This window comes from Budorcas taxicolor, chromosome 2 (assembly GCF_023091745.1).
Source record: "Budorcas taxicolor isolate Tak-1 chromosome 2, Takin1.1, whole genome shotgun sequence".
Classification (NCBI taxonomy): Eukaryota; Metazoa; Chordata; class Mammalia; order Artiodactyla; family Bovidae; genus Budorcas; species Budorcas taxicolor.
Window position 1 is genome coordinate 39,489,999 of NC_068911.1, and position 18,554 is coordinate 39,508,552.

At 48.9% G+C, this 18,554-nt stretch overlaps 1 protein-coding gene across 2 annotated transcripts in view; it reads left to right on the plus strand.

The window, feature by feature from the left end:
- The first annotated feature begins 9,950 nt into the window (after positions 1-9,950).
- The window catches only part of ADCY9 (adenylate cyclase 9), a 104,866-nt gene continuing 96,262 nt past the window's right edge, over positions 9,951-18,554 (plus strand). Inside the window, exons 1-2 of one of the 2 annotated variants that reach the window (XM_052635924.1) lie at positions 9,951-10,087; positions 10,378-12,111. In XM_052635924.1, coding sequence (XP_052491884.1) covers positions 10,419-12,111 — 1,693 coding nt within the window. In that variant the 5' untranslated portion in view covers positions 9,951-10,087; positions 10,378-10,418. Of the gene's footprint in view, positions 10,088-10,239; positions 12,112-18,554 lie in introns of those variants that run through there. The other variant, XM_052635922.1, reaches the window with a different exon arrangement.

Below are 18,554 nucleotides of genomic sequence, written 5' to 3' on the forward strand. Positions count from 1 at the left end.
AACAGTCTGTGTATGTAATGATGAACATGGCTCTAAGCTGCTACCTCGGTTCCTGGATTATGAGTTTTTGAGAAAAGTGCCCATTGATGTATAGCACAGTAGACATGAAAGGCTCTGGCCACACCCAATAGATGAGCACAATGGACAGCAGCATTTGGTTATAAATAGAATCATTTAAATGTAAAAGTGTGATATTTTGATGTTGTGTTAGGTTAAGAAAGTGTTGATAGTCACACAGTAAGTGGATTGGTATTGTGATGAATTTTCCACCACCTGCTGTAACTCAGTTCAAAATATGGACGCACATGGTAGGGACTCAGTAAAACTTTCCCTGAATAACCCTGGGAGTCAAGCTGACATGAGGAATTGCTTGCTGGACTTTTTGACACGATGATCAGACCAAGAATTTAAAAGTGTCCTGGGTATTCTGTGGTTATTCCAAGACTCACAATAATCTTTCAGAATAAACCATTGTCAAAGCAGAGTTGCCAATGAGAAGAAAGCCCAAAATTACATCTGCTTTCACCAAGGAAACCTCACATGATAATCACTTCTTTCCACTCTTACTAGTGGTCTGACATATGAATGGGATTTGCTCCTGACTTGAGCAAGCAGGCTGCCTGCTGGGTGCCAGTTAACTTCTGATCAACGCAAATCAAGGGGCTGCCTGGTGAGTCTATTATACCCGCACTTAATGCCATGTGGCCGGCAGATCACCGCTGGGTGTAAATATTGAGATAGAGAGTTTTTAAGTGTCTGCAGCTCCTCGCTTTCATGGAAACAGTGGAAGCAGCCAGGGTCAAGCCTTCCTTTTCCCGAAATGTCTTCTCCATCACCAGAGCTTCTCTAGTGGTTCAGATGGTAAAGAATCTGCCTGCAATGCAGGATATTGGAGTTCGATCCCCGGGAAGATCTCCTGGAGAAGGGAACGGCAAACCACTCCATGGGAGAATCCCATGGACAGAGGAGCCTGGTGGGCTACAGTCCATAGGGTTGCAAAGAGTTACAATGTTAGCTCCTTCCATCAGTTGCTCAGGCTGATAACCTTGAAGTTAGGTTGACGTCTTTTTCTTTCATATTCCTTATCAGATCCATGAGCATGTCCTGTTGGCTATACTTTAAGAATGTATGTAGAATCTCACCACTTTTTTTTTTTCTCTGAAGATTTTTTGATGTGGACCATTTTTTCTTAAAGTCTTTATTGAATTTGTTACAATATTTTTTTTATGTTTTGGTTTTTTGGGCACCAGGCGTGTAGACTCTTAGCTCCCTGACCAGGGATAGAATCTGAACCCCCAGCATTGGAAGGTGAAGTTTTAACCACTGGACCACCAGGGAAGTCCTGAACCTTACCACTTTTAACTCTGTCCACTGCTACTATACTGGGCTGAAGGACCGTCATTTCACACCTGGGCTGTTGAAATGGCCTCTTAGTTGGGTTTCCTGCCTCTGCCCTTTCTTATAATCCACACCCAACACATGAGTAGAGGGATCCTTTTGTAAAAATGTAAGACGAGTTACATAACTCCTCTCAATTCTTTTCGAAATTCTCCAGATCTCCATCCTGCTCAGAGAACAACCTCAAGTCCTTATGGTGGCTTGTAATGCCTGTGACCTTTCTGAGTTCACCTCCTGGGACTGTCTCCCTGGCTAACTCCCTTGGGCCTTCTTTCTGTTCCTAGAACCCACCAGACGGGCTCCCATCTCCAGCAATTCCTACCGCCCATTCGTTCTTCCCAGAAAGCCCCATGATTCACTCCTTACATTCTTCAAATCTTTACCCAAACATGCCTCTCTCAGTGAGACCTACCCTGGTCACCCTGTTAAAAAACTGCAGCAATCCTGTAATCACTTGACCAGCACGCCTTCTGTGTAATCTCAGGGTTGCCTTCCCCACAGATGAGGAAGCGAGTTGTGTTCTCTGAGCTAGTCCAACTCACAGCCCAGCCAGCCCACTTCCACTTTTATTTTTCTCCATAGCACACTCACCACCTTTTAGAAGACTACAAAATTTTATTTGTCTTGCTCATTGTCTGGCTTTTTCCCACCTGTGACTTAAATATACATTCCATAATGTTAGGAATTTTGTCTGTTTTCCCCCACTATTAAGTTGCCAGCATCTACAAGAGTGTGTGGCACAGAGTAGGTGCTGACTACAGATTTGTGAATGACTGATTGACAGGCTTGTTTCTTCCTTTTCAATCTTATACCTTTTGTTTTTCTAACTGCTTTATTACACAGGCTGGAATACACTGAATAAAGTTGAAAAGAAGCAGAGAAAGATTTTTATCCTTCCTGATTTTTAAAGGGTCTACTTTTAACATTTTACTGTTATGTATTAGGTTTGCTATAGATTTTTTTTTGTAGGTACTTTTTATTGGGTTAAGGAAGTTTCTTTCCATTCCTAATTTGCTGAAAGTTTGAAAAATACATTGACATTTAAAAAGCTTTTGCACAGCAAACAGAACTGTAAGCAAAATGAAAAGACAATCTAAGGAATGGGAGAAAATATTTGCAAACAATAAGCAACTAATTTCCAAAGTACAGTACATTGAATTAATGTGGTACATACAAAAAAACAATGCAATGTTATTCAGCCCTAAAAAGGAATGAAATTCTGACAGGCGCTACAGCATAGGTATACCTTGAAGACATTATACCAAGTGAAATAAGCCAGATACGAAAGGAAAAAAAAAACTATTGTATGATTCTTCTTAGATGGGGCACCTAGAACAGTCGCATTCATTGAGATAGAAAGTAGAATAGAGGTTACCAGGGACTGGGGACAGGAAGGAAATTGGGGCTTAGTGTTTAATGGGGACAGAGTTTCAGTCTGGGAAAAGGAGCAAATTCTGGAGCTGGAGGTTGGTCATGGTTACACAATAATATGAACGTGCTTAATGTCATTGAATTGTACTGTAAAAAGTGGTTAAAATGGTGAAGTTTTGTGTTTTTTTTCTTTCTGGAATAAAAAAATATTTCTTGTTAGGTGTTTGGAGCAGGAGCATTTTTTGCAGTGTCGCTGGGCCTCCATGTAGAAACAAAACGCAGGCCCTGACATTCTAAACCATTGTGCTTGGTGATCTGCTCTGTGCTTGTCCTCTCTCGGCGTTTATATCGTTGGGAGAAAGACTGGGTGCAAGCATATGATATTACAGCAGTTATTGGAAAGGGCAGGCAGAGGGTCCATTCCCAGCAGAATGCCTTTGAACATTTATTTTTGGCTGCACTGGGTCTTGGCTGTGTGGGCTTTCCCTAGTTTCAGAAAGCGGGGTGTACTGTCTAGTGGCGGTGCACAGGCTTCTCATTGGGGTGGTTTCTTTTGTTGTGGAGCACAGACTCTAGAGTGCTTGGGCTTCAGTGGTTGCTGCACGAGGGCTCAGTAATTGCAGCTCCCAGGCTCTAGACCTAAGGCTCAATAGTGGCACATGGGCTTAGTTGCTCCAAGGCATGTGGGATCTTCCAGGACCAGGGATCGAACCTGTGTCCCCTGCATTGGCAGGTGGACTCTTAACCGCTGGACCACCAGGGAAGTCCAGCCAGCCACAGGAACCCTTTTAATAAAGATCAGAGGAGCTTCTGGCACTGACAGACTCCACTTTGCCACCATACCATTTTCTCTCGTTAACGGGTCATGAGGTCTGTCCAGTTGCCCTGTGTAACCAAGGTCGGCTTTTAGTGCATCTGGTGGGGACAGTGTCTCTGCCCCAGGGTGTGAGCAGGGCTCTGGGCGAAACCAGCTCCCACTGCTGGCCTTTGGAGCCTCTGTCTACAGGAGGCTATTCTTTCACGCCAGCCCCTACCTCTGGAATCGCCTGAGCTTCAACAATGTGCAGACGGTCCCTTCTTGGATGCCGATCCCATGCCTGGCAGCTGCGCCCAGATTCCAAAGAAAGCCTCCCAGACTTGCCTCCCAAGCGGTTCTGCCTCTTCCTGACTTTGAGCCCTGATGCCCTCAGGCAGGGATGCGTCTGCATCTATAGGTGACATCATTGGTCCCATCATCTATGTGGTGACATCATTGGATGGGAGAGGTAGGCTCCTTTCTCTTCCCAAGCACTTTTCTGCAGCCGCCCTGGCTCCACCCATGAAAGCAGATCTATATGGTAGGGGCGGTGTCTGCTGATGGGTTCTGTGTGTGGCTGCTTCAGCCAGGGCTGCTTCCACACCCACACACCTCCCCTCAGCACGGCCCCACCCTGGCTGTCCCGCTTAATTGCCTCACGCCCCCTCTGCCCTGCCCAGCTGGCCTGCTCAACCTCCTGGGTGCAGACCACCTGCTCAGGCCTTTCTCTGGGACATTTGTCCTTAAGGCTCCTGGGCCCTGGTTCTGCTGACCCCACTGGCAGAGCTCCCCAGAGAAACAGAACCAACAGAAGCATGCATATAGCAGATGGACGAATAGATGGGTAGGTAGATAGGTAGGGTAAATGGACGGATCCAGATCTATCTATCCTTCCTTGTGTTTATGCTCAGTCATATATTTGTGTATCTAGGTCTGTCCACCCTTCAGTCCATCTAACTATTTGTTCACTTGTCCATCCATCCACAGAGATTTATTCTAAGGAACTGGCTCGCATGATTGCGAGGGCTGGCAAACCTAAAGTCTGCAGGGCAGGCAGCAGGCTGGAGACCCAGGGGAGAGTGGACACTGAGTCCAAACAGGCATCTTTAAATCAAATGCAGTCAGCCCTCTAAAGCAGAACTGGGCTCACCCTCCCTGTCTTCTTGGCTTGGGTTCCTGTGGTTTCTCTGACCCTCTGTCTGTTCCCCACATCGCCGCCCTGCCCTCCACCCCCTTCCCTGACGTGCTAACTCCTCTCCTCCTCCGATGGATGCCATTCACTTGGTTGATGGGAGAAGCCCCACAGTTTGTGAGGTGGGCAGATCCGGGCTCAAGCCCAGCAGCTCTGTTCCTAGCTGATGACCCTGAATACGTCCCTCAGCCCAGAGCTTCGGGTTCCTCTGTGAGGTGGTGACATTCGCCTCCCATCCCTTGAAGCCCCCAGTGGAGCGGACACCTCTTTGGCTAGGATGTCCTTTTCTCTCCTGTGATGGAGCGAGGGCTCCTCCCACACAAGGAGGCTTCCCAGTCCCATGGGCACGCATACGAGTTGGAAGACTCAGTGTTGGTGTGTCAGTCGGGGTCTTGTGAGAAACAGCCAGTGGAATGTGTGTTTACAGAGGGAGGTGGTGGGGACTGGAAAGTTGGAAATCCGTGGGGGAGGCAGCAACTGGAAAGTCAGATAGGTGGACGTTGCAGTCTGAAGGCAGAATTCTCTCCCCCTCACAGGACCTTGGTCTCTTCTCTGAAGGCTGGCAAATGATTGGGTGAGCCCCACCCACATTAGGGGAGGTGGTCTGTCTGGCTCAGAGGCTATGAATTTAGATGTTACTAAGCATGTCTGAGAAATGCCTGCACAGCAACATCTAGAGTGATGTTTGACCAATAACAGCACTATGACCTAGACAGGTTGACATGAAATTAACCCTCACACCCTCCCGCAAGGCTCATCTCTGATGGTGCTGGTGCGAACTGGCTGACATACCAGTTGTTGCATAAAGCACTTTCTTTGGCTCATATGATTTAATCCTCATAGTAACTGTATGAAGTATGTTCTATTTTGAGCCTCAGTTTATAGAGCAGGGCCCTTAGGTTCCTAGAGGTTAAGTAACTAGCCCAAGGTTGCACAGCAAACTGTGGAGCTGGGGTTTGAAGTCAGGCAGTCCCACTGCAGAGCCCACTGCTTTGGCCTCACACCGTCCTGCTGCCTCTCCCAGAATCCTCAAGAGATTCCGGCCTCTTCCCTCAGCCCCACTGGGACTTGCTGGTCCTTGAGGAATATCCCTTTCTCTCCCGTGCTTTCCCCGACTCCCCTACTTGTTGGGAGCAGGCAGTAGGTTTCTGAAGTACTAAAGTTCAGAACTGCCTGCAGCCAGGCCTCTCTGACTCCACTTTGAGCCAGGGAGGAAGGAGACATACCGGCTCTCTGTCTTAGCAGCCAGGGCACTCCTGCATGGCTACTGTCCCTGGTGGGGCAGAGGCCAGACCACAGTCCTGCAAATGGCACTGTGACCACAGGCTCAGCTGATAAAGTGTCAGAAGGAAGACCAGCTCTGAGCCGCTGAGTCGAGTGAGGTTGGCCCCTCTTCCCCGCAGGGCCCTGTAGCTGGAGCACAGGCGATAACAGGACTTCCGCCTTCTCAGAATACTTGAGCAGCCCAGGAATGAGGTTTTATTCTGTCCTGGCAAGGCTGCCTGGGCCTTGGGAACTAGCATTCTATCCCTGACCTCCCTGAATCTCAGGAAGCTGTGATCTCTGCTCCGTGTAGCCCTATACTGGGTTTGCTTGCTGCCCTGGGCACCAGCCTCTTGCTAACCATAGAGTCATTTCATGAACCCAAGATGTTTGTATTATGGTTCACGTGGTGTTTATCTGTGTCTTGATGCATTTATACCTCATTTCTTTATGCCTTCGTGTAACTCAATTAAGGAGGAAAAGATGGTTTCTAAGCTTTTAATGTTTCGGGATTTAAAATGTACTTAAAGAAACTTGCTTGTTGTTCTTTAGTCACTAAGTTGTGTCCTACTCTTTTGTGACCCCGTGAATTGAAATTTGCCAGGCTCCTTTGTCCGTGGGATTGTCCAGGCAAGAATACTGGAGTGAATTGCCTTTTCCTTCTCCAGGGGATCTTCCCAACCCAGGAATCGAACCCACGTCTCCTTTGTTTCCTGCACTGCAGGTGGATTCTTTACCAGCTCAGCCATGGGGGAAGATGGGTATCATTATAAACCCAGGACCTAACACAATGCCAGGCACATTGTCCCCAATCTCAAGGGTTTATGGAATGACTTAAGCCCTAACCTGGAGATTGAGGATGCTCTTGCAGTTTATATGTTTCAACAGCAAGGAATGTTGCCTAACTGCTTCCAGAAGACAGACAAAAGAGAAGGTGAATATGACCATTTCCTGTGTCTAAGAACCTGACATGACTGATTTACGATGTCAAAGTCACCAGCAACAGTGGGTGGACTGAAATGATTTGCAGAGAGGAGGAAAAGCTCAGACAGGCCAACTTTCAGATTATTGAAGGAAATCAGAAATGAGGAGCATGGGATAGCACTGAATGGGGGGCGGTAGTGCAGTTAGCACTGTCTCCCAGGGCTTCCTGTCCAGCTAGGTTGGTCAACAGAGGAGGCAGCGGGGTGGTTAAAGGGCTACCTGGAAGCTCACAGAGTGGTGCCTGGCTGCTCAGAGCTTCTTGGCCGCAGGACTCTGATCTGGTTTTCAATCTGAACTCTGTCCCTAGCCCATTGTCTGACTTTGAGAGTGTCACTCTCCAGCTCCCAGTTTCACATCTCTAAAATAGGGACAATAATATCTACCTCAGAGGGTTGTGGTGAGGACCAAAAAGGTCACAAGTGAAAGCATCCAGTGGTTTCTGGTACTTACGCCACATTTGCTCAATGTAAATTTCCTATGCTTATTTCACTGACTGCTCTTCTGAACTTCAATTTTTTTTATCTGCAAAAAATGGAATATGTGAGAGTGCCTGGCACATCATTGAAGCTCAATAAAGGTTTTATTTCTAACTTTTTATGACTTTTATTTTTGAAACAATTTTAAAGTTGCAAAAAGTAGAGTTCTCCTATACCCTACACCCAAGCTTCCCCTAATGTTACCATGGTACCTAATCAAATTAGTGGCTTCCCTGGTGGCTTAGCAGTTAAGAATCCTCCTGCAATGCAGGAGACTCAGAAGATGCAGGTTCGATCCCTGGGTTGGGAAGATCCCCCAGAGAAGGGCGTGGCAACCCACTCCACTATTCTTGCCCAGAGAGTTCCATGGACAGATGAGCCTGGTGGGCTACAGTCTAGGATTGCAAAGAGTTGGAAGTGACTGAGCACGCACATATGCAATCATATTAGTACAATGATCCAAACCAGGAAATCAACATCTCACAACTCAATGCCATTAACCAAACTACAGACCTTATTCAAGTTTCCCTAAGACGGCATTTTCTATTCTGGGTCCCAAATCAGGATCCTACATCCCATTGAGTTGTTGTATCCCTTAGTTTCCTGTGACTTGTGACAGTGTACTTTGGTGTTTCATGATGTTGACTTTTTCTATGTGTACTCGTCAATAACTTGGGAGAAACACCTCTCACTTGGGGTTTGTCTGATTTTTTCTCAGGATTAGATGGTTACTCACTCTTTGCAGAAATACCACAGCAAAGTTACTGTTACTTTTTTTCTTTTTCCTTTGTTGTGATAAAATACACATAAGATAAAATCTACCATTTGAACCATTTCAAAGTGTACAGTTCTCAGTGGCACCGAGTACTTTCACAGTATTGTGTGACTGCCACCTCCATGTAGTTCCGGAACATTCTCATAACCACCAGTCTCCAGCAATCACTAATCTGCTTTCTATCTTTTTGGATTTGCCTATTCTGAACATCTCATACACTGGAATTGTACAATATGAAGTCTTTCCTGATGGGCTTTTTTCACTTAGCATCATGTTTTCAAGATTTACCCAGGTTACAGCAGTGAATCAGCACACCACTCCCTTTTCATGGCCAAATAATATTCCACCATGCAGACAAACGGCATTTTACTTTATTTTCTAATTTAGCAGTGAAACTTGGTGAGGCAAGGTGGTCACAGACCCTGGTGACTGGCAGGAGGTACTGTGAGGTGTGTAGAGGACAAAGTCAGGACTCTGCCCTGGGGAACAGAGGGCTGTATTTCACCTTGCAGACAGCGCTCACCAGGTCACTGTTGCTTTGAAAACTTCTCTGTGGAAACGGAAAAACAGTTGTCCAGGAGGAGGGAGAGACAACCCAAGGACGGGAAGGGAAACCCTCCCTGGGGCCACAGAAGTTGCGTCTCAGTGGCACCAGCTTTCCAGGGTCAACCACGGCCTCCTGAGGGTCTGTCTGGCCAGCAGAGGCTGGGACTCGGACTGCACCGCGATGGTCGCCACAAACACGCTCAGGGAGGGTCTCGAGTCCCGGGTGACACTTGCTCATTGCTTATGAAGAAAGGGAAGCCTCCCTTTAGGCACAGGCAAGAGCTGCAAACTTCCATTTATAAACAAGGTGTGCTGAGCGGGAGGGCAAACATTTCCACGTCCCAAACGTCGCACCTCAGCAGCTCCTTAACTAGTAGATGCCCTCAGGTTTCCCCGAGCGGGTCTGGGAGCCGACCTGCGAGGAACGGCGGTCTCTGAGCCGCGTTAGCAGTCCCGGCATCGCGCGCAGCCCGCGGCCAGGGCGCGGCGCGGCCCCGGGCGCAGGGCGGAGGGCGGGGCCTCAGCGCACGGCCCGCCCTTGTCCCGCAGCCCAGCCGTCCCGGCGCGCGCACCGTGCGCGTGCCCCGGACCTGGCGGGGGCGTGCGAGGGCCGCGCGTGCGCGCTGCGGCGGGGCGAGGGGCGGCGCGGGCGCGAGTCTGTCAGTGACAGCGGGAGGGGGAGGGGGCCGGAGATGGTGGTGGTGGCGGCGGCGGCGGCGGCGGCGGCGGCTCTTCCGACATGAGGCAGCGGCAGCGCGGGGCTCGGCGGCGGCCGCGGCCGGGGCGGCATCTCTAGCTCAGGAGGCGGCCCCAGGCGGCGGGCGGGCGTCCCGGGTCGGCGTCGCGGGAGCGGGCTCTGCGGCAGCGCCGCGCACGGGCCGCCGGCTGAGGGGCCCGCGCCCGCCGCGCCCTGCGCTCGGCGCCCGGCCGCTCCGGGGAGCGGGGCATCCCCGCCCGCCGCGTCGGCCCCGGAGGCCGGCAGGGGCGGCGCGGCCGGGTCAGGCCCCGCTAGACGGGCCGCGCCGACGGAGGCGGCCGCAGCGCCCCAGGCTCCGCAAACTCGCGCGGGGCGCCGGGCCTCGCCGCCCGCCCGCCCGCCGCCCGCGGGGCCGCCGCGCGCGGGGCGGGGGCGGGGGTCCGGCCGCCGGCCTTGACGCGGCTGAGGCGCCGCTCCATGCGCAGCATGAGGGGCCGGCGGCCGCAGCCGGGAGAGCTGTGTTTGCGAGAGCGGCCCGCGGCGTGAGAAGGCTCGGCTGGACTTCCCTCAGGAGCGGGCGGCGGAGCAGGCGAGTGCGCGCGGAGGAAACGCGCCGCGGGCTCGGGTGGCGCTGGACGGGCGCGGGGGCGGCCGCCCGCGGACCCCCGGGCGCTCCCGGTCCGGCCGGGTGGCTGCTGTCGGCCTCAAGGGGGGACGGTGGAGCAGCGCTCAGACATTCCCCAGTCGTCGTGAGCAGACGGTGGCTTTCCCAGTAGACCGCCGGGGCCCCCGCTGAGGAAGCCGGTAGGGCTGGTGGCCTTCAGGTGCGCGTTCCTGCAGGAATAGACCCCGGGCTGACTCTGGCTGTCTCGCCGACAGGTCCCGGTGACCCGGGCCGGCAGGGTTCCGAGCTCGGCAACATGGCTTCCCCGCCCCACCAGCAGCTGCTGCAGCACCACAGCACCGAGGTGAGCTGTGACTCCAGCGGAGACAGCAACAGCGTGCGGGTCAGGATCAACCCCAAGCAGCCGTCCTCCAACAGCCACCCGAAGCACTGCAAGTACAGCATCTCCTCCAGCTGCAGCAGCTCCGGGGACTCCGGAGGGGTCCCCCGGAGAATGGGCGCGGGAGGCCGCCTGCGCAGGAGGAAGAAGCTGCCCCAGCTGTTCGAACGGGCCTCCAGCCGGTGGTGGGACCCCAAGTTCGACTCCGTGAACCTGGAGGAGGCTTGCATGGAGCGTTGCTTCCCGCAGACCCAGCGCCGCTTCCGGTATGCGCTCTTCTACATCGGCTTCGCCTGCCTGCTCTGGAGCATCTATTTTGGGGTCCACATGAAATCAAAACTGATTGTCATGGTAGCCCCTGCTCTGTGCTTCCTCGTGGTGTGTGTGGGCTTTTTTCTGTTTACCTTCACCAAGTTGTACGCCCGCCATTACGTGTGGACTTCGCTGGTTCTCACCCTCCTGGTATTCGCCCTGACCCTGGCTGCCCAGTTTCAGGTTTTGACGCCACTCTCAGGACGAGTTGACAACTTCAATCATACTCGGGCTGCCAGGCCCACAGACACTTGCTTATCTCAAGTGGGGAGCTTTTCCATGTGCATCGAAGTGCTCTTTTTGCTCTACACCGTCATGCACTTACCTTTGTACTTGAGCTTGATTTTGGGAGTGGCCTATTCTGTTCTTTTTGAGACCTTTGGCTACCACTTCCAAGGTGAAGCCTGCTTTCCCTCACCTGGACCGGAGGCGCTGCACTGGGAGCTGCTGAGCCGGGCCCTGCTCCACGTCTGCATCCATGCCATCGGGATCCACCTGTTCATCATGTCCCAGGTGAGATCCAGGAGCACCTTCCTCAAGGTGGGCCAGTCTATTATGCACGGAAAGGATCTGGAAGTGGAAAAAGCCCTGAAAGAGAGGATGATTCATTCTGTGATGCCAAGAATCATAGCTGATGACTTGATGAAACAGGGGGATGAGGAGAGCGAGAATTCTGTCAAAAGGCACGCCACCTCCAGCCCCAAGAACAGGAAGAAGAAGTCTTCCATCCAGAAAGCCCCTATCGCCTTTCGCCCATTTAAGATGCAGCAGATCGAAGAAGTCAGTATTTTATTTGCAGATATCGTGGGCTTCACCAAGATGAGTGCCAATAAGTCTGCCCATGCCTTGGTGGGTCTCCTCAACGATCTGTTCGGCCGCTTTGACCGGTTGTGTGAGCAGACCAAATGTGAGAAAATCAGCACCCTGGGAGACTGCTACTATTGTGTGGCTGGGTGTCCTGAGCCAAGGGCCGACCATGCCTACTGCTGCATTGAGATGGGGTTGGGCATGATAAGAGCCATTGAGCAGTTCTGCCAAGAGAAGAAAGAGATGGTGAACATGCGCGTTGGGGTTCACACAGGGACCGTCCTATGTGGCATCTTGGGCATGAGGAGGTTTAAATTTGATGTGTGGTCCAATGATGTGAACTTGGCCAATCTCATGGAACAGCTGGGAGTGGCTGGCAAGGTCCACATTTCCGAGGCCACCGCAAAATACCTAGATGACCGGTACGAAATGGAGGATGGGAAAGTTACCGAACGCCTTGGCCAGAGTGTTGTTGCTGACCAGTTGAAAGGTATGTGCATTTCTTTGCCTCATCATCTCCCTCCCCTATCCCATTTGTGTTGGAAAAACAAAACAATCTCTTTCCAGTATCAGTATCTGGAGGCAGATCAGTTGTCTCCCAGGGCCAGTGGGACTTTTCCCCCAGTGAGTCAGATATCACAGGTCTGTTCACTGTGACAGTGTTGACCTAGATGACACCTTTAGAAGGAGGGAGAACTTTGAAAATGTATTGCCCGCCAGCCGGCTGTCAATGTCTCTGAGATGCTGGGGCAGGTCCAATGAGTGTGAGGGGATCCGAGCCCTTCAGTGGGCAGAACTTTGAAGCACCATAAAAAATTGCCTTTGTGCTCCGTTAGGTTGCCCTTAAGCCCCATCAAAACATTTTTCTATGCCTTTCTCCTCTCTAGGCCTCACTTCGCTGGAATAGAGAAGTCAGCTAAGCCCTGCAGGATCCTTGAGAATTAGATGAAATTATGTACCCTCAAGTGCACACTGCTTTTTGCCTAGGTCTCTTTTTTAAATGTTTGATTTTCAGCTTTCAGTTTTCATATATCTCATTATGGTTTCTAATCATGATATTTGTCTTACCTTATGGACAGCAGCATTTTAGAATATTGAACTTCTCAAACCACCAGGTGATTTGAAAGTGGGACATATACCCAGAGCCATCTTTAGACCTCCTCCCCCAGCTCCTCAGATTTTCCCTGTCTTAAGTTCCTTACTGCTATTCTTGTTTTTTCACCAAGCTGCTTCTTTTAATTTTATTTTTTTCACTTAGGACAAAAGTCTTTGAGGTCTGGGAAGTGATGACTTATAAGTAACTGGGATCAAAAGTAAGAACTCTAAGTAACATCCTCCCCTCCTTTAAAAAAAAAATCCTTCTGTTTTACTAAGGTCTTCAGGGTAAGAGGAACATCTATTTTGGAAGTATGTAGAGACAATAACATTGATCTTTAAAAGCCAACATTTGTAAAACTGTATTTGTGTTTTGTGGTACCCCACATTGTATAATTACATGATGAAAAGCCCCTGGAAAGGGAGTACTCAGAAGGAGAAGTAACATCTTAAATCAGAGACAGGAGAAGTAATGGTGTAAATCTGTGCTCGTAAGTGGTTGAGTTTGAGGGCCTGGATGGATCGTTACACCACCTGTGTGCTCAGTTGATATTTCCTTTGTTCTCCCTATCATTTACTTATTTGTTATCTGGTGAGGGTACTTTATCCTTATCCTGATCTGTCTTTGTTCTGTTAATTTTGCTAACAGTTGAAGAATTTGTGGGTAGAATAGAAGAATATTTTCACCTGATAATTCTCTCTGCCTAGAGAGCTTTGTGTCTGCTTTCTGCTAAATACTTTCTCTCCTTTTGTCCTCCTCAAATTTCTCTCTGCCTCTCCTTTGTGTTAGTTTTGCACAGCATTATTAGCAGTGCTGCAGACCAGGGAAGGGGGCTTCCCAGGTGGCGCTAATGGTAAAGAACCCTCCTGCCAATGCAGGAGACACACGAGACACAGGTTCAATCCCTGGGTGGGGAAGATCCCCTGAAGGAGGGCATGGCAACCCACTCCAGTATTCTTGACAGAGGAGCCTGGCGGGCTACAGTCCATAGGGTTGCACAGAGTCAGACACAGAGTCGGACTTAACGCTAGCAGAGAGCTTGCAGTGCTACATTGATGAGGTCAGAAACTGCAGTTTACAGTTGGCTTGAGATTCTACTGTGACAAGTGTCTTCATCTGTAGGACGGTGGCCCCTGCTCTGGAGTTTGGAGATGCCAGTGGAGTAGGGTACAGATGCAACCCTTGCTCTGTATCATTGATACAGATATGATATCAAAGGTATCATTTTGATACCTTTAGGATCTGAGTGTCCCCGGCCCCATCCCCAGGGATTGTGGGACAGATTCCAGAGAATGGAGCAGCACTGTGCTATGTTAGATTAAGTGTGACGATGATAGCAATTTTGTAAGTGGTGCTCTAAGCAGTGTATTACTTGAATTTCAAAAATAAAGACAGATGTAAATCATTTTGTCTGGAAATTGCCAGGTCTTTGACTCTTTGGCAGTACCCATTTTTGTTTATGTGTAATTTTATTTTTAACTTACAGATCAAAGGTCTCAAAGACACTGACACCCCCCAACCCCCACCAAAAAAAAGCTAGAGTGAATTTTTTAAAACCCACATAGTGTAAATTTGGTAAATTAATTTCTTCTTTACATTTGTGTGCACTGTATATTTATAAGGGAAGATTTTAGCGCTGGATGGAGGATGGGGAAAGATAGAAGCCTTAGCCAAACTGGTGATTTTTAAAAATATAATATTCTCTTCTTTAACAGTTTCCCTGAGACCATGATTTTTGCTTTATTCAGCTCATTTTGAAACCCTCTGGACAGGACCCCAGTAATAGAGGATGTCTACACAACTTCCTGACCTCTTTTTTTTTTTTTTTTAAACTGCACAGTTCACTTCTCCCGACGCTGTACAAATCTACTCAGCTGGGATGTTAGCATAGTTTGTAGAAGACCCTTTCCACAAAAGGAGTTAAGGTTATACACAGAAGATTCCTTTTAGCCCATCTTTGGGTTTGTGGCAGGTATTTTTCTCTGTGCAATGCTGAATGCTAGCGTTTCTTCTCCTCCCCTTTTCTGATATTGGGGCTAAAAATACTCAGTCGAGTACCCTGTAGAAATGAAGATCTGTGGAATAAACTGGGGGTTCCAGCGCTAGCCTGGCAGTGTGGGAGGCGGTTTGTCTGAATGGGCTTTGTGGAAAAGTGGTCTGTCGTTATTTCTGCACTGTCACTCACCCCTCGAACGTCTTTATTGTTCTCTCATGGCACCTGGCCCTTTGGACACACAGGTGGAGTCGTGATGGTTCCTGACCTGGGTGAGCGTGCAGATTGTAAACATTCTTCGAGTCCACAGAGTTGGGAATGCGATAGAGAGGTGCACGTGCCCAGGGTGGGTCTTGAGGTCAAGCAGTGGCTCTCTAGGGGAGAAAAGAACATTCAGTGTAGTGAGGGAAGCGTGGGCAAAGGCTTGTTGTGCTGTGCTTAGTTGCTCAGTCGTGTCCGACTCTTTGTGACCCCATGGACTGCAGCCCGCCGGGCTCCTCTGTCCATAGGGATTCTCCAGGCAAGAATACTGGAGTGGGTTGCCATGCCCTCCAGGGGATCTTCCCAACCCAGGGATCGAACCCAGGTCTACCATAGTGCAGGCAGATTCTTTTACCGTCTGAACTATCAAGGAAGCCTGGGCAAAGGCTTGGGGGTTACATTTCGTGGCAGACTGGGCAGTTTAAGTAGTTCATCAGGACAAGGGCAGCTGTGATTACCTGGGAAGGAGTTTGGGTTCAGTCCTGTAGGTAATGGGGGACCATGATGGGCTTTAGGCAGGAAGCTTAGGTACTCTGACTTGCAGTTTTAGAAAGTTTACCCTTTAAGTTCTAGGGAGTGTTCTAGTGGGTTGGAGATTAGTGAGCCATTGCAGTAAATCCTTGGTGGCCTGGACCAAGGTAACAAGAATGGCAATGGAGATGAGGTGACCGATGTGAGCAGCAGTCAGATCAACTGAATTGGATCCACAGCCACATTTAAACAGAGGACGAGGGCAGGCGTGGGGCTTGATTGTTTGAGAGGCTTTTCAGGTTTCTGGAATTGATGTGGGGATCGTTTGGCATCAGGAATGGGTGAGAGGGAGGCCTTTGAAAAATCTGTGGTGTGAATGGAAAGTGCAGGATCGAGTTGTAGAATATGAAATAGGCCAGGAAGCCCTGGCTTGTCCATTCATTCATTCAGCATTTTGTTTGGGGCACATTTCTAGGTGCTGTGGATACAGCAGTGAACAAAACACAAAAATTTCTTCTTTGTAAAAGTAGAAGATAGTTTGTTTTGTGTTCAGTTCTAAGGGGAAGACAAACAGCGGGAAGGAGACTATGGAGAGTGTGTGTGTTTGTGTGTGTGTGTGTGTGAAATTTTAGAGAGAGTGGCCAGTCACTGAGAGAGAAGGTTGAAAGAATTTTCAGCAGAAGACTAGGATTTGAAAATGATCCAGAAAGTGAGGGGCAATTATTATTAAAGATTAGGAAGAAATAGTCCGATTTGAGTGATAGGAAGAAGTGTCCTTCCACTCCACTGGGCCCAAGAGGATACTGGCTGTTGTGTTCTGTCTTGGGCCACAAGCGAAAAAGAGGAGTACTGTCAGTTGTTACAGTTTTTCCTCTCATAGGCAGAGTCACAAAGGAAGTGAAACTCAGAAAATACCTACAGACATCTTATTTTCCCTCCTTAGCTATTGATCTAGGAAGATAAAGGTGCTCAGTCACCCTAAATCGACACCAACAGTTGTGTATTTATAGAGGGAATACCAACAATATTGCATTGTTATAAGCTAAATAAAATAAGACCTTCCCTCCAAACCAAGCTTTGGACTTGTGGAGCAGCTCCGGGAAAGATTTGTTGATGTGTGTGGGAGAGATGGCCACCCACTGGCCACTTCGGTGACTGACTCCTTCACTGTGTGCTGGTGTCACTTGGGAGAGTTCCTATCTAGACCCTGTCTGGAGTCTCACCTCAATCTGACAGTGGGCAGGGACACACAGCACTTCAGCCTCTGCCAGCAGCTGTCCCAAACTGGGAGTCTGGGCTCCTGGTTCCCTGCTAGCTACAGCTAGGATCCCTGGCTATGTACTAGTTCTGGGTGCAGTTTGCTTGTACCCCTGGATTCACTTGATAGCTTGTCCCCAGCCTAACCCATACCCCTTGCCACTCATTGAAGAAGACCCTGATGCAGGGAAAGATTGAGGGCAGGAGGAGAAGGGGGCGACAGAGGATGGGATGGTTGGATGGCCGCACTGACTCAATGGGCATGAGATTGAGCAAACTCTAGGAGATAATTAAGGGCAGGGACGTCTGGTGTAGTCCATGGGGTCACAGAGAGTTGTACACAACTTAGTGACTGAACAACAACAACTTGCTACTGTAGAGCTTGCCCATGGCTGACCTCTTGGTGTCCCCTCTTAAGTCCTGTTGAACAGAAACTCCATGCTCGCCTGCATCCTTGAGTGGACTCTCATGCACATAGCCCACAGCCTCTGGAGTAGCAAGGAGGCAGAGATAAGATGAAGCAGAAAATCTGACTTGACATCTGGGATTGGAGACGGCAAACAGCTGTGGAGTTGGTGCTCAAGCAGCCCTGGTGACAGTTTATTCAGACTCCTTCAGACCAAATTATATGGCTTCCAGAAGGAGCACACAGCTGTTGATCCTGAGGACCAGCTTTTGAGTAAATTAGCCTCTGGCAAAGAAAGTTAAGGATATGATTCGCTGAATTGCAGGTGGAATGAAGGGAAGAGAGTAATCTTTTCAGGCAGGATAACTAAGAAAGGAAAAATTTGAAAAGAAGCAAATAGAATAGGTAAAGAAATTTCAGGGTTCTCGTCTACTAACCAGCCTTCACATAATTGTGTTTCTACCTATACCGGTCAGTGTCTCCTGTGGACTTTGCTGTGGAGTAATAATCTTGAAAAGAAGAACACAGTGAATTTTCTATGGTGTATGCACATGGGCCTAAATTTTAATCTCTCTGCTGATTGGTGATTTCAGTATTGGTATTTCTGTTTAGATTTTGATATTGTGAGAATATGGTCATTACGTACAACATAACAAAAATTTACCATATGAGCCATTTTTAAGCCTGTCAGCTGGATTCTCTTAACTGCTTTGGCATTGTCTGTTGCAGTATGTCGAAGAATGTGTGGAAAATCTGACTCTACAGAGATATATAGTTAGAAAGTGGAGGAGCATTTTAATAGCCATTTAGATAGCTGTGGATATTTTTCTTTGGTACTACACAAACACCCAAGAAGTGGTAGTTTATTGAGGGTTAGTTACAATAGCTAATCAGTTTTTTGTCTGCTGTCAAAACTCTGTTGGATTTTTGAACGAACTTTTTACCCAAGTGTGACTTTGTAACATCATGCATTGGTCATTTAGAAAATTACGGTTTCTTGAGTTATGCAGATCTTCCAAATGTCGGCATAAAGTCTTTAAATATTAGGACGATGTCAGCTTCACAGTGGCTGATAAAAACGTTCCAAAATTCTGGTTTTCCCTTGAAAGTTTGAGTTTCATCCTTGGCAACAAATACTCTCAGTTGTTTTCATTGAAGGGACAGGCTCATTTCATTCATTTCTTAGGAACAGTCTGCCAGATACTCAAGTGAATGACCAGAGTCTGTCTGTGCATAAAGTATAAACGATGTTCTATCAAAAAAGCAGCTGAAACAGGAGCATAGACGCTTTTGGGGACAACCGGTCACTTTGGTTCTTAGGGCAGAGTTGTAGGTGCATTCCAACCTCATCCTGCAGAACACACTCAACATTTAACACAATTATTTGATTTTACTGCTTCATCAGGGGACATTCTTAAGTGCAAATGACTGTTTTTTCCTTCTGCAAGT